At 30.1% G+C, this 17,153-nt stretch overlaps 1 protein-coding gene across 28 annotated transcripts in view; it reads right to left on the bottom strand.

Moving 5' to 3' along the window:
• Window positions 1-17,153, bottom strand: part of LOC140434818 (antichymotrypsin-2-like) — a 169,184-nt gene that overhangs the window by 130,474 nt on the left and 21,557 nt on the right. Inside the window, exon 4 of one of the 28 annotated variants that reach the window (XM_072523359.1) lies at window positions 2,134-2,344. The exons of 24 other annotated variants lie outside the window; for them this stretch is intronic. In XM_072523359.1, coding sequence (XP_072379460.1) covers window positions 2,208-2,344 — 137 coding nt within the window. In that variant the 3' untranslated portion in view covers window positions 2,134-2,207. Of the gene's footprint in view, window positions 1-2,133; window positions 2,345-4,772; window positions 4,928-5,092; window positions 5,324-13,484; window positions 13,749-17,153 lie in introns of those variants that run through there. 3 more of the 28 variants (XM_072523355.1, XM_072523354.1, XM_072523352.1) reach the window with 3 other exon arrangements.

Genomic DNA, 17,153 nt, shown 5'->3' with positions numbered 1-17,153 from the left:
CAGAATAGGTATCTATGGTGGAAGAAATGAGACTAAGTACAAGGTAAAAATGGAGATGGGTCAGACTTTTTTCAAGAATAGAAGACGAGAAGTGGACAAAAAGATTGCTTTAATTTTTTTAATAAATAATAGAAAAATATATAATAATAAATAATATATTAATAATTATTATTATAATATAATCTTTAACCCTCTCATCCAAAATTACAACAGATTCAGAAGTTAATTTTATACCGTAGACAGTAGAGTTGTTTTGTGTACCGTCACACTTTTGACACAAGGCAATGAAAAGGCAAAAAGTCTATTTAGGTCTGTAATATTCAGTACAGCCGCATATAATGGTGGTGCATTTAGATTAAAAACCTTACTTAAGAATAACATTGCACGATGTTTGGCAAAACCAATGAAAACGAAGAAACACCAAGTTAATAGAAATAAAATCTTCGTCTTGAAACTTCTGACTTACATTATCTGATTACAATTAAAAGAAATATTAATATTCTTATTTCTTTTACCTATTTGAAATATACCAGAACATATTTCGAACGATACCTTAGACTTTTTTGATAAGAAGGATCAAGCATGACGTGTTAGTTTGGTCTAATATTTTATGTAAGTATATCAACTTATTTTTCTTAACCTTTCCATTATGTAAAATGGAAAGGTTAAGAATTGTATAATCCCTCATACAATGTAAGGAAATTTTCTAAACAAAATATTTAAAGAGCATCGGATCAAGGAACAAAAGTTTATGTTATTCACTGAATAAATAAACAGCTTGTTAGCGCCTGGCGGCTAAAGGCTCGAAATCGTGTAAAATATTTTAATGAACCTGAAGCTGAACCAGAAGTAAATAGACAGTTAAAGAGTAAAATCTGGACTTTAACAGAAGTAAAACTAAAAAGTCTTATTGGCATTCTCTGTGATCGAATCATCGATCAAAATATTTGCCGATTTGTACTAAAAGTCAAATATAAATGATAATCAATAATAATAAAAATAATGATATTTTTCGTAACTGATTTTTGTTTTATGCGTTATGATTTCGTTTAATGCGCAATCCATCGTTTGATGTTTAGTGCTAAAGACGCAGTCGTTTCATACCTATAACCGAAAATATAAAAATCCTAAAAAATTTCAGGATTTGGTAATGTTAGACTCGATGATAGAAAACTGAAAAAAAAATCACTAAAATGCGTAATCCAAGTTTTATATGTCAAAATTAAAGTCGTACTTATGATAGTTTCCAATTCATTTTTTTATAGATTCATTATTCGTTGAATTTTCCTGCAAACATTATTAAACCGTCATTAGTTCTTAAGTAGAACAAGAACGGATAATCTGCGTTAAATACGTATGGCCGCGGCCGTGGTGGGGATACTTAGACGCTCCGAACACCATCATTACTAAAACAAAAGATTATTCAACGCGTCCATTTGGGGCAAACGCTTAACTTTTGTATAGGACTTATACTTTCTTCTTTAGCACTTCTGCACAAACTTTTACTTAAATGAGGTCTGAACTTAGATGGTAGTTGAACTAGAATGTTTTATTGGCATTCTTTATGCTCGAGGTGCGAATAGTGCACACATATTATGTCTTGAAAATTTGTAGTAAAAATAACTGTTTCTCACAATATTTTTCAATGCAATAGCAGAGAAGTAAAACAACTACAAGATTTCTTCGATTTAAAAAAAATACTAGAAGTCAACATCTTCAAACTGAACTTAATTTGAGTAAGCTTCTTATGTTTGGAACATTGGTAAAATATGCATATAACATTTGAATCGTCTACCAATTAAAAACCAGAAGTGTGCTTATTTTGAGCATATTGAATAATTGACAAAATGTTATTATTTAAAAAAAAGAACAAAATATGGTGTTAAACAAATCAATAGTGTGATTATTGCAAAAAACCTACATTCATTAAATATAATACGTGGAAACATATAATTTTTGTGCGTTTAATTCATAAACTATCATTTAATATTGATTGCTAAAAGCGCAGTCATTCTAAAGTTAATTTTTTTAACCCGTGGTACCTAGAACCGAAACTCGTGAAAATGTTGAGGTTTGTATAATGTTTTAACTGCGACCATTAGACTCGATGATGGAAAACTTACAACTCAAATGCATGACACAAGACGATTTATTTGTCAAAATTAGAATCAAACTTATAATTTGCTTATCATTTTTCTGTAGTTTTATTATTCGTTGAATTTTCCTGCGAACAGTGTTAAACCATCACTAGTTGTTAAGTAGAATAAGAACGGATGATCTGCGTTAAATATGTATGGCCGAGGCCGTGGTTGGGGATACATAGACGATCCAGCCATCATCATTACTAAAACAAAAGATTATTCAACGCTTACTTTGAGACAAAACTTAATTTTGCCAAAGTTTTAGGACTTAAACTTTATTCCTTAGCACTTTTGCACAAACTTTTTAAAAAAATAGATCTATCTTCTAATGGCCAAATCACTGTAAATTAGATATGACTGCTAATATTGCCTTTCTACGAACACAATTTATTACGTAATGCAATTGGTAAATAGCACAAAACCAACTTCTTTCTAACACTTAAGTTATCTTATATAATGAATATATTGTAGCTAATTTGAGGAAATTTAGGTAAACATAAATATTTGGAATATCTCTGGTGAAAGCACAGCAATCTTAAATAGATTTCGATTTTTATATTACAATTAGAATATTTTGAGCTCGAGTAGTTTGATTTAAAATGGATTTTAGGATCTAATGTTGTAATAAATAGTTAACTTATTCGTCTAACAATATTGGTTTTCTATCGCAAAATCAAAAGCTATATATCAGATGTATAGCTAGAACATGTTTTATACGATTTTCCTATATAATATATTTAGGGATGCAACTGGGCTTAAAATTAAGCTAAAAAAGTCACATTTAATGCAGCATACGACAGTTTCAAGAGAACAGTACTCTACCAATCAAAGCGTCAGTTTGGTATACTAGGAAAACTTATCCGAATAACAAGAATAACAATTGCTAACTTAAAAGCTAGTGTTAGGATACAGGTAGAGAATTCTTGAACATTTTAGATAAAGAATGGGCGATGGACTAAAAAGGGGGATGTCCTGGCTTGTCACCTCTTTAATATTGCATTGGAAAAGCAGTCCGATAGACACGAATTAGAGACAGCGGTACTATTTACAACAGATCGATACAAATCTTAGCATATGCTAATGGCATTGACATAATAGGGGAAGCAAGCGATATGTTAAACAATAGTTCCGAGAATTGGAAACGGCAGCGAAACAGGTCGATCTTGTCATTAACGAAGAGAAAACCATAAGGTTACTAAAGACTCTTTGGAAATCATATCTTTAAACATGTTAACAGCTTCACATACCTTGGCTCGCTATTGATTACTACCAACAAAATAAGCAAAGAAATTAAAAGATGTAAAATTAAAGATGTTCTGTTAAAAGCAGAAGAAGACACATCAAATAAAAAAAGCACTCAAATAGGATTGATCTTTTAATAAATTACATAAGTATATTTTAAATAATTAAAAATATTTTTGTAGGGACAATATCTAATGAACCTTCCTACAAAAAACTTAAACACATCACGACTTTTCAAATAAAAAAGAAATAGACGATAAGTATTTAATTCGTAAAGAAATAGTTGGTTGAAAATAGATAAAAACTTCTAGGGTATAGCAGTGGCTATAATATCTTAATCTTATGAGATTTAATTCATTAAATATATACATTTGGCACAAATATCACTTTCACTAACTTTATCCAATTGTTTGACTTATTCTTGAAAATTTTTGTACATGGCTAAAAAAGTGGACATAACGGATTTTTAAACTTAATGTTATCTTCAAACCCAAATACTCACGAACCAAACAAATAAAAAACATATTCCCTACTAAATTGAAAATTTTTAATATTTATATATTGTTATTTCTACGCGAATGAAATATTTTTAAAAATAATATTACCTAATATAATGTAATTAATATAATTCGAGGAAGTTGAAGTAGAAATAAATATTCTGAAGTTACTGGAACGACAGCAATCTAAAGTTGCTGGAACGACAGCAATCGTACCTGAATCTGAATTTTTATATTACAGTTAGTAGAAGACGCTGAATATAGACAGACCACTGACACACACTTTCAAAATGAGTAGACGTCTATAGTCCCCAAAAGCAAATAATAAAAATAACAGAAAAACAAAATAAAAGAGTTGGTTGATATCACGCATATAAAAATATTGAGGGGACTAGTTAACTTATTAAACCTATTCAAAAGAGGAGCGACAATACTCTGCAATATACTAAATATAACAAGAGTTATAGAAAGAACATAAATTATACAGTACAAAACATTAAAAAAACGCCTAAAAAGGGAAAATCACTAGGTTATTATTTCATGGAATAAAGAATAAAACATTAGAGCACACAGAGTACGAAATAAAGATGTAGGATACATGTGGAAAATATAAGAAATAAACGGTTGAATAAATAACAAAACAAAGACTGTATGCAAAAAACACATAAATAGAATAACTCAGATAATCCAAAGGAGAAGGAATATTTATAATCTAGGATTTATTTAAGGACATAAAATCAATTCTGATATAATATTCTAGAGATTTTAGAAGGTACATTTAATTTATTTAATTATTTATTATTTTTATCATGAATATCAAAACAATTAAAAAATGCTCTGCAATAGAATTTATTTCTTAGTTAATTACAAGGTATGATTTCAATATGTAAAAAATATATCTGTAGTGTCAGTACGTGGTAAACCTTCCTGAAAATAGCATAAATCCATCATAACTTCTTAAATAAAATAGAAATGGACGATCTGCATTAAATTGGTAAATACGAATAGTTGGTGGAGTATATAAAGATGAAGCAGCCATCACTCCAACTAAAATATACGAGAGATATATCCTTTTGGTAAATGCTTGCCAAAAATATGATGACTTTCATTCATAACTCAAGCCAAATGTAGGACTTAATCTTTATTCTTTAGCATTTTGGTATAAGACATGTAAAAATTATTTGGATGTATGAACATAATAAATTAAAACCATACTCTGCAATCAAATTTATTTTTTGGTAAATTAAAAGGTGCATTTTCAACATTTTAAAACTGTATCTTTTACGGCTTGTCCAGGCCTAAACTATAGTGAATTAAATTTTCCTGAAAATAGCGTTAATCCGTCACTAGTTCTTAAGTAAAATAGGAATGGATGATCACCATTGAACACATACTTTGGACTAGGTGGTGTAGGAGGAATAAAGAAAGTATCCAACATCAGAACTGAAATTTACAAAAGTTATAATCCATTAGAAAACCAATAGTTTCTACTTTATTCACTTGTAGGACTTAACGTAATTCTTTAGCACATTTTTTCGCAATGTTAAAAATAATACCTGAAGACACTTTGGAATTGAAGACAGCTGATTTTAATTGATAACAAAGATAGACTATTACCAAAAAGGGTTTAAAATACTCTGGATTGATAAATTATACAATTTTTTAAATTTTGCATTTAAGTAGAAAAAAGTTTCTGCTAATAAAAAACTTAGTAATTTTATAGGCATGTTTGATTAAAAGTCATGTTTGGTCAGGCTAGCCTGGGAAACAATTGTTATCACTTAACTGACTTGCTTTAGTTTGTTAATTACGTTTGTAAACGTCACACGGATCAGTTCCTAACATTTATACTTGACTACGATTTTAATTATTGTGCCTTAAATATGGAGTTTGTTGTTAACAATCCATCTAAATATAATCAGCATCATTCTAGTGTTACGTGCTGATCGTTTGCATTTTACATGCAAATGCGAGCAGTTTATGGAAACGCATGTTTTGCGTAAGTAACTATCAAGAAATTGTGTCAAAAATTTAAGAGCGGAAGAGAGGAGACGAATGATAAGCCAAGACCAAGTGCATTGGGTACTGCCTTAACATACGGGAATATGGATTGAACATGTTCTGAAAGAGCAATTTCAGAAAATGTAACTCTGAGTATGGGATCAGTCCATAATATCGTACACAAACTGGCTTACAGCAAGGTATGTGTGCAATGGGTGTCTCGCCTTTTGTCAGAGGACCAGAGATTGCGAATGGGTTTATCTTTGCAACATCTCACGAAAAACAGGCAAAACGGTATCGATTTTTTGCCGTCAATAATTGCTAGAGACGAATCTTGGTGTCAAGATTTTGATTAATCTATCGAAAAGTTGGATCGATGCAATAGAAACACGCAAAGAAGTTAAAAGTTCAACCTTTTGCAAGCAGCGTCATGTTTACCTATTTTTTCAGGTTCATCTAGGAATAAGTCAAAAACGTCCTAAAAAACTCTCACCTGGTCTCATTCTTCTGCACAACAATGCACGACCTCATGTTGCTAAAGTAATCAAAGAAAATCTAGGACAAAAGAAATGAGGGATATTAGAGCATTCTATATTCCCAATTCATTGCCTTGCGATTTTCCATTATTTGGGCTACTGAAAAAGACCTTAAAAAGTAATCGTTTCCAGCCAAACGAAGAAGTACAAAATGCCGCAAAAGCGTTATAGAAGCAATAAATCTTAATGTTTCAAACAACAGCCACAAGAGCTACATTTAAGCAGAGTATACATCGGTTACTGAAAGAATGGGATATGTGTCTTAATTGTAGTGGTAATTATTTGTATATATTTATCAATAAATTTTTGATAGAGAAAAGATGGGTTTAAATTGAACAAGCTACGTATATACTAACTAAATTATAACTAATTGTAAATTGCTTATTAATGATTATTGACAAAACAAACATTAACATATTCAAACCACACCTTAACAAGTTATCTATTCTGCTATAAACAGTATGATTGGTTACTAAATATATTCTTGCGGCATAAACGTATAATATTATTACCAATGCATTTATTACACATTACTTTTAGTATGATGAATGACTCGAATCATTTTAAGATTTTTTAAAATTTTTTCGATATTTTATTTGCGGATTCAGTATGGCATCGATTTATCATCGTACTTTTCAACACCTAAACTTTAATTGAAATAATCTTTATATTGTTTTGACTATGATTTGTGTACTTAATTTTGTGTTTTCGTATTATATTGGACGTTTTACCTCTTGTAACTGTTTCATACGTATTGTCTTTTTAAGTATTTCTTTCAAGTCTGAATTAATATATATAATTAATGTATAATAAAATGGTGTAGTTTAGTGGGACAAATCTGAATATCCTTTTTCGTATTTTCGATTGATTCATTCGTCTTCCCCTTAATTCATTTCACTTGTTTTATTAGTATCGACTAACATCTTTGATATTGTTAGTTACATTTGTTAATTTTATTTTGTTATTCAGATCTATTCAAACACTGTGTCAAATTTTAGGTGTACAATATTAAGTGAACATCTATTTCTGTAAGTTCTGCATATTTTTTTTTGTTGCAGTTAGATCTAATCGGTTGGCCTTTTTATCTTATTAAAAAAGAAATTATTGAGAATATTCAACCTTTTTTTTGGTTAATGTTGTTATAAATTTAATGCACATTTTTCTATTAAATTATTATTATTTTTTAATACTATTTTAAATCAATACCTAAGTTCATAGTTAATATAAAATCTATCAGTTTTCATGATTATTTGGTATACAAGTTAATAGTTAACTAACGAATTACAGTGTAGTTTTATCGAAGTTATTGATGTTAACATTAAGTAGTATCAAAGGTCACCTACGAAGATGTGCAGAATTCACCGAGAAAACATTTACTTGATTTACAAGAACGATTCATTATCATAACGACGACCTTGGACTTCCCGTCCGAGTTATTTTTGTACTTCTTAAATACATAATACATATTCGAGAAATATACAGGGTGATTCCCGTAATACTGTCGGTTGACATTTTGAAAATATTTATTAATTTTTTAAGTAGATAAATACAAAAAATATATTATGCGATTAATTAAGTTACATTAAAATATAGGCTGAAAATACTCTTTACCTATTTGTTGGTTAAGAACTCTAGTCTTTTATAAGACTTCTGCCTAATTTTTTTTTTAATTTTCGGTGAAATATTTATTCTAAACAAAAAAAATCCAAAATATCAAAATCTAATGATATAGCTCAACTTAATAGAAATTCTTCGTGCAACGCATTTAATAGGAAAATAATTGGTTACCTGTCCTGTGAAATCCAAATATTCTCAACAAGGTTAGAGAAATAAATATTAGACTTAAAATCTTGTAATTGAACCTTGGACGACCGTTTTTGAACACTAAACTTAGCTGTTCATCGTGAGGTCTCAGGAAAGGTTACTTAAAATGTTAAAAACTATTTGACTTATCAGGTATACAGGGTGGTCCTTAAGTAATTGTACAAAAAAAAACAGTAGATTCTACACTTTAAAATATTACGATTTAAGCCAAATTGCTTTAATAAAATGTTGATATTAAGAAAGATACAGGGTGTTAAAGTGCAAAATTAAAATTTTATTTTTTGCTATAACTTTCATGTTTGTAAACATGTATGTATAAAAATTTACAACTAGGTACTTTTAAATATGAGAAATTAAAATTTGATGCACACTTTAATGTAACTGATAGAGGGCGCCACTTATTCCACATATGTGGTATAAATTTGCACTTAACTTTTTTGCTCTTTAAGTTACCTGTATTAAGGATAAAAAATATTAAAGATAAATTATTTTAACACAAAAAAGGTATACTTGTTAATAACTTTAAAACTCAACAGTTTTTGAGATAATCGCATTTTAAAAATCAGCTGCATAATTCTGATCTAAGGCAATTACTCCAGGCAACGAAGAAAAAATAGACAAAAACATTAATACTTCTGAATTTTGGTATAAAATACCTTTAACTAAAGTTAATAGTTAACGAAATATTAAATAAAATAAATATATCAGCAGGATACTTAATAATAGTATGTATTTGACAAAATAACAGAACAATCAGATTTTACATCAAACATTTTATGTTTTATGTTAAATTGGAGTCATATTCAAAACATTTTGTTTACAAACCAAATTAAGAAATAGTTAAACTAAATAACATAACTTTTTGCCAAAGTAAGTGTTCGATATGTCGCCCATGTTCTTTAATTCATTTGTCAATATATTCCATAAAAGATCGTCTCATATTAAATAGCATCATTGCTTCTAAAGAAACTGCTGCAGTATTTATTTCTTTCCATAGTTGGTTGCGAATGTTTATGGGATTCTTATAGACACGTTGTTTTAATGCGCCCCATACACCAAAATCAAGCGGATTAAATTCGGGGCTACGTGGTGGCTATAATGTATAATGGATGAATATATTATTTTGGATACATATCCAAATCTTATGGTATATTATGGAACTATGGTATATTATGGAACTACATCTTATTTGTCGAAGAAGTTGAATAATGTATTAAACTGTGATGTATCTCGTTCATTGGTTACTTATATACACACGGAATAACCTATCGATGACATTACTTATTTATATGATTACGTTACAGCTTACGAGTAACTATAATTACATTTCGAACAAATGGACTATTATGATTTACTAACGAACTAATAATATGCTGAACTAAATTGCCTGTGTGTTTACTATATTTATAACAATATTGGTTATTAAGACAACGATGATGTTTTTGTAAAAATGCTGGGTCTTTCAGGTTAGATTTGTAGCAAAAGTATTATGAAACAGGACACATAGATGTGCTCTAGTTTCTATTTGTCCTAATAAAAATGGGTGAACAATTTACGTAGTGAATAATAAGTATTGTTTTCGGATTTTTGACGAATTAAATAATTATATCAATATCTCACCACAGTGTCAAGGAATATGACTACCACGACCAATCCAACGTTCAGAAAAGTTGTATTTAAGTATGTTCTAAGTGCCTTCTCTCTAAAATGTGGTGGTGTACCATCTTGCATAAACCACATATTTTGGGTTTTTAGCATTTTACAATATAGAAAAAGTAATACATAGCCATTATAGAAACTTAAGAAGCGATAGCTAAAGAAGAAGATGAAATATATTTTCTCCAATAAGACATTTACCATCCATAACAAAGCATTTTGTGATGTTACATTATCATCTTTGAGTTGTTTTAATAAGAATAAACTATGAATTATGCTTATCTACGGGTATTCAGTGTTTTACCACACAAATATCAAACTAAGAATTATTGTGCAGCTGACTTATAAAATGCATTTATCTCGAAAACGGTTGAATTTTCAGGTTACTAACAAGTATACCTTTTCTTTGTAAAAATAATGTACCTTTGATATTTTTTAAGATAAATAGAGCTAGCTTAAAGAGCAAAAAAGTTAAGCGCAAATTTATGCCACACATGTAGCATATGTGGCGCCCCCTATTAGTTAAAGTAAAGTAAGTATAAAATTTTAATTTATCCTACTTAAAAGCATTCAACTGTAAATTTTTGTCCAAAAACATTTACAACCATAAAAGTTATAGCAAAAAATAAAATTTTAAATTTCCACTTTAACACCCTGTATCTTTCTTAATATCAACATTTTATTAAAGCAAGTTGGCTTAAATCGTAATATTTTAAAGTGCGGAATCTACGGTTTCTGTTTGTACAATTACTTCAGGACCACCCTGTATAAGTGTATACTAAACGTTTATCTATGCTATGTGATGTATGATGGACATCATCTTCATTACACGTCTAAAAATGTGGAATGTTCTTTGAGATGAAAATTAGAGAAGAAAATATTGTTTTTGAAATAAAGGAAAAAACTAGTTTGTACAACTATAAAAAACGTTATGTTCATTAAATTTATTTAAATTTATTATAGAGGTATATTTAAGATACATGTGAGATTTATTTATTTATTGGAGATTTTTTGTTATTTTATAAAAAAATTATTGAGTGAAGCCACCTATTGTAGTATATGATGGTAAATACCTATAATTGTGAGGGCGTATGATAAGATATCCTGTTTCTACGTTTTTCTTCATTTGTGTCAGTTTTTATTTTATCATACCACCTCATATTTCAGGTTATTTTCCACCATACACTACCATAGGTAGCTTCACTCAATAATTTTTTCATAAATGACCATCTTCGATAATATACATATCCCAAGCAGTGTTATTCACTAAGCTATATTAAACCACTTTCATTTAACAAACTCTTCAATAAATAAATCAAAATAAATTCAATACGTTAACATCTCTTACAGTTTTACAAACAATTACATCAAAAGTTTTTTCCTATATCTGAACAAGAATAGTTTGTTTCCTAATCTTCTCCTCAAGAAACATTTTGTATTTTTCAATGTGTATTGAAGTTGGTGGAAGAGAAGAACATAACATAAATGAATATTTAGTAAGCACCTATGTTACTACATCCCTTAAAATTGCATGTAAGTACTATCTGTATCTGCATCTGTAGACTAGGGAGGGCGAGTTAAGTTTCACAGCACTTAGGCCACAATTGACCTATTGTGCATCCTTCCAGGGAGCTGTCACCCGTAGCTCATTGTCCATCCTGCCATTTCTAGGAAGGTGGACAAGTCACCAGGAGACATCTCTCTTATGTGGGCAGGTGTGGGCCAGGACTCGCCGAACGCGTACTCTCGTATTAACGATAACTCTGGGCATTCACATAGGACATGCTCTACAGTTTCGTCTTCTCGTTCACACTTCCTACATAGAGGTGTGTCTGCTAGCCCCAGTGTGTGAAGGTGTTTGCTTAGTTGACAATGACCAGTTAAAAAACCAACTGCCAAACGTAGATTTTTCCTGGTCATTTCCAAGTACTTCTTTGATGTTGACTCTTCAATGTAAGTACTATTTATATACTTTTTCAAACCATGCGTACGTAATATTGGCACTAATTATAACGTACCAGATAGAAAACTAATAATCATAATTTTTAATTTTTAGCATTTTAAGTAACCTTCCGGAGACCCGACGATGAAAAGCAAAGTTTAGTGTGTAAAACCGGTCGCGGTCTTCCCAGATTCAATTAATAGATTGTGAGTAATTCTAAAATTTATTTTTGTTATTGAAATGGACTCATACGTGCAACCAATTCATCATCCAAATATTTTCATTCGGTCCAATCCAATCTACTGCATTAAGATAAAATGAAGAATAATTTTGTCTGTTATCATATTTTTTAACTGTCACATTTCCATTTATAAAAATTAGATGAATTATGCCTATATTGAGCCAGCCACAGGACTGGAGAAAAAAGAGAAGTAATAGAGGAGTATCCTGTATCACTATGTAGTCTAGGAGTACCCTGTAATAGCTTCTTGTCCAGAATAACGGACGAAGACCACAACGGTAATTAAGGAGGATGAAAAAAAAACCTTTGAAACAGCGAAATCGTATGTAACAGCTTTGGCTTTTGGGCTTAATAGAAAAGAAGACCACTGTGTGGGCAGGTAGGGCTCCTACATTGTAGAGAAATCGTCCTACCCAAGAAAAGAACTTCGCTGTCGTGGTTATGGTTCACGTTGACACTCAATCTTTCCCTCGATTATGAGCTTGTGAAAAATCATATCTGTTGTTTCTCCTTCCGCTGTTTAACAATTTTCCGCTTCTTATGATTTGCTCACGTTCTTTGCTCATTTGGTGAGGATCAAGAACTTTTAACTTGATGGTGTAGGAAATCCAAGGTATTCGTAACATATGTCTAAATACCTTGATTTCAAATGCTTCAGATATATTCAAACTAACAAGCGTCCACCCTTGATCATATAAAAGTTTGGAATATATGTAGAGGTTTACATAATTGTATCTTAGGTTTACATAATTGTATCTTATTCGCAGATCTAGTGACCTATCGCATAAGAGTCGTCGCATATTTAAAAAGTTTGCCATTTCAATTCGGGCTCGGATTTCTAAGTGAGGATTTAGATATTTACCAATACAGCTGCCTAGGTATTTAAACTTAAACACTTTGGTTATTTCTATACTATTATTTATACTTATGTTCACTCTCTGATTTCTATTCCGGTTTATTACTAATATTTTTGTCTGTGGTGTTGATTTTTAGGTCCAATACATCTTCTAAGCCTTCAAGTGATTTTTGAAATACATTTTTAGATTATTTGTTAAACAGCATAGTCTAAGTTCTCATATATAACTAACAGTATATAATTATCCAATCTTTGGTGCTTTCCTTGAACATTCTTAAAAAAGGTGTATTCTAGTAATGAAGTATATATTATAAAGCCCAAAATCATTTGCCTCTCTTTTAGGAATAATAAAAAATTAATTCGAATTGTGAGCATTTATCTCTACTTTTGTCAAGTAAAAAAATAATATTAAGCAATTGAGCTTAATATTATTGATAGTATTAAGAAAAAAAGAGAAGATTTATGATATTTGACATTTGTATACCTCATTGTTTTTATTTTTCATTTGCCAAATCCCTAAAATTATGGAGAGGTACATAAATAAAATATAATAAAATAACATGTTTAATAAAATAGTCAAATTTGGTAAAATTGTTAATAAAATACAATAGAAATGAACATTATCTACCTATACAGTGAGATTTTTCATACAGATCATATTTCACATTTGATTTACATGTTGAACCTTCCAGAAAATAGAACAAGATTTAAGGGTTTTTCCGTCATATAGAACATAAATGGATGGTCTGCCATAAAGGTGTATTCGATCTTCTTAGGAGGCTTTAGAAGTAATATTCGATTTATGACACCCGCTAAAAATCAAAACGATTATAGCCATATAAACTGTATCAGAATATTTGAAGAAATTATGCTGCACTCTAACATACTTAACGATTTAATTATGAAATCATCTGAGGTAATTTATTCTATTTTTGATATATTATATAAGATTTAGTGAATTACTTAAGATTATATTTGGTAAAAACAGCTGATTGTCGGAAGAACCAATGTTCTAAAGAGGTAATCAGTAGCGTGCCTCTTTATCAAAGCTATATGTTACTTACTCGAAAGCCATTTGCGATAGAAAATACAAAAAAATGTTTCTTTCAGTTAGTTTGTAATTAGGATTTTTTGAAAAAAAAAATTTGAAGCGACATCTTTGGACCTATTAACATAAATTGGATTTTGGAATTTGCATACCATCAAGAACATAAAACTTTGATGATTTTGTAGAATTAAGCATCCTGATGATAACAGAGTGCCAAGGAAATACCTATGAAAAAAAGGAACTAAAGGTCCAGTAAATACTCTAAACCTGATGGCCACCAGAACATTGAGGCTTAATTTGGACTGTAGCTGCATTGAAAGAGCAGACATTATACTTTTAAAATAAAATCAGAGGTACCGTTTTCAACTATACAACCAATGGCGACTACCAAAGGAGCGTACTTTACAATCAATATAGTCAGTATGTAAAAGAGCTATTTGTAACTTCAACTGCGACAAACACATTGGCACTATAAACAACATTAATCGACGGTCATCAATTTTGAATGATTGTAGACGGTATATTCACAAGAAACAGAAAGAAATGGCAGAAAACCTTTTCATTTGTATGACATTCTTTGTTTAAACAGAAGTATTTCGTATATTGTAAGAACCACTTCAAAGTTTCAGATGAAAACAACACAAAGTAGGTTATAAACAAAGTACATTTCGACACAATGTCGACACAAACCAGAAATTTAAAATGAATAATCTAAAATGTAAATGAATATTTTGTCTATATATTATTTATTTAAATGTATTTAAACTTTTTTTAAAAATAAAAAAAAAAGATTATTCCGTAATACGCAGCGTAATCTGAGTCACAGCAGGATACGCTGTTATGAATGTTGTTACCGAATAAACGAAAGATAACTGATAGATTCGCATGCTGCAACTTCGTATAACTTAGTTTATACCGACACCGCCAGAATATTTTGTGTTAAATGTTAGTTAGTGTAGTTAAATTTTAATGTGAAATTTACAAATGCATAAAAAACAAGATAGTTGTGGTGGTGTATAACATTAATAGGTGATGAATAGCATAAATTATTATTATAGGAATTCTTATTACGTTCTATCATTCAAAAGACAACATGTAAAATTGGTCATGTTTTAAGCTCCTCCAAAATAACATACTTTGTATTTCCCTAAAAACTAATCTAATAAATTAATAAAGCAAAGTATTTAAGGACCCGACAGGACTCCTGAGCGTGTCGAAACTAAGTTTTGTGACCTTTGACCTATTGATATCATATTCTAGAAAGCCGAGCTTTAAAACTAGGACTTTTCTTCTAGAATTACCATAAAACGAGACAAAAAGACTTATATGCAATGATAGACAGGATTTGAAAAGGAACTTGTTCGATCTTTAATATAGAAAGAGGACCAATGTTCAAGACTAGGAATTTTCCGATTTTTCATGACATCACGCAAATAGGTATACAAAAACGCGAACATGCTGATAGGCTATGACACGAGTTTAAGAAGATTATGTTAGGTCAGTAAATCAGTAAGGAGTAAAACTTTACAGTTCTCGCGAATAACCCTGAAAACATTGTAACACCTTCATCGTCTAACATCGTCTTCTTCACTGGAAGTTGGCAACGATTTATGCGACCTGTGTGCGATTTTGCAGTTCTCAAGACTTTATGTAAATTAAGTCCTGTCCAATCACGGTCTTCTGCTGTCCGCTAATTTTTCTTCGGTATCTATGATATATAAGTCCTAATTATGAGGACTTGATAATTATTATTAATGTTAAAAAATTGTGTTTTATTATTCTCAAAATCTTGTCATTTACGATTTGATCCATCCAGTATATTTTAGGCATACGTCGATATGTTCACATTTATAATATCCTTAAGGCAGTTCATTGTATCGAGTTTCAAAGTCCATGCTTTTATTCCAAGATAAAGTACAAACTAGTATTTGACAAACCTGAGTTGTTTTTCTGCGACTCTAGGTTTTCTCTTATTTAGCAGCTCAAGTATTTTAGTGTTGTTACTTGCTCGATACGTTTCTCTTACTCTTTCTTTTTGCCAGATACGTTGGTCTAGTATTTAAGGCTTCGGCCTATAATCATAATATTGGTTTTAGTACTGTTAATTTTCAGGCCTATGTCATCGCCTTCTCTAGTTAATGTGCAGTAGAAGTTAGAGATCTTCTGCGCTATCTGCTAACACTGCTGAATCATCATCATATTTTATATTAGATAGGGGGCTTACCAGTTATTTTTGACCTTATTTTGCATATTCTAGTACTTGTTAAAATATGCAATCTAAGCAGTTATCAAGTAGAATGGACGATAGGACACATTCGTGTCTGATTTCACGGTTAGTAGGTGTTTCTATTGTTGGAACGCTTTCCCGTTTAACTGATTCCACTTGATAGAGATAAGGCCTAATATAGTTTACGTCGTTGTTGTCTATTTGCATCTAGAATTTCCATTAATCAAAATTGTTTGACACACGTAAAAAGCGCAGTGTATCTTTGACTTAAATGAATACTTCTTTTCTTTGATGTCTTCTTTTGACTATACCGAGGCCAACAATTTAATAGTATATTTTTTTATTGCATACAAATGCAAAAATGTGTTAACTGGAACTTCCAGTCAGGTAAATTTAAAAGAAATGAATAGAAATAGAGAAATGAAAAAAATTTAATATGTAAACTATGATAAGCATAAAAGTCTTTATTTAGTGTTGTGACTTTAATAATACGAGCTTGGTTTTAAAACTTATTTTTTATTTAAGGAATTTTGATTGTTTACGTTGCGTGGCAGAAAAACTTCATCTATCTATTTTCAAAATTTCAGTCTTAGCTGTTTCACTTGTTTTGTTAATTTGATTATTTATTGCATATTCGAAAGTACAAAATAATAGAAATGCAATATTTTTTGATTCAAAAATTAATGTTTAAACCGAAGGCTTAGACTAAATAATCAAAGATAATCACAATAAGCTGTTACGAAGAAAAAAACGGTAAGAAGAGCGTAGGCGCAAAATTTCTGACCAATGCTTTTTAAATGCAATCATTTTTTTCGAATCCTGAGAAAACTAACAAATATTTTTGAAAAATTTAAACGCAGAATGAAAGACTACATTAATACCGAGGGTCGAAAGTCACTTAGAATAAACAGAAAATTTTTGAATGAGATAGTTGAAATTAAA

This window comes from Diabrotica undecimpunctata, chromosome 2, assembly GCF_040954645.1.
Source record: "Diabrotica undecimpunctata isolate CICGRU chromosome 2, icDiaUnde3, whole genome shotgun sequence".
Taxonomy (NCBI): Eukaryota; Metazoa; Arthropoda; class Insecta; order Coleoptera; family Chrysomelidae; genus Diabrotica; species Diabrotica undecimpunctata.
Note: the sequence above shows the minus strand (reverse complement) of the source record. Positions and strands in the feature narration are given on the sequence as shown.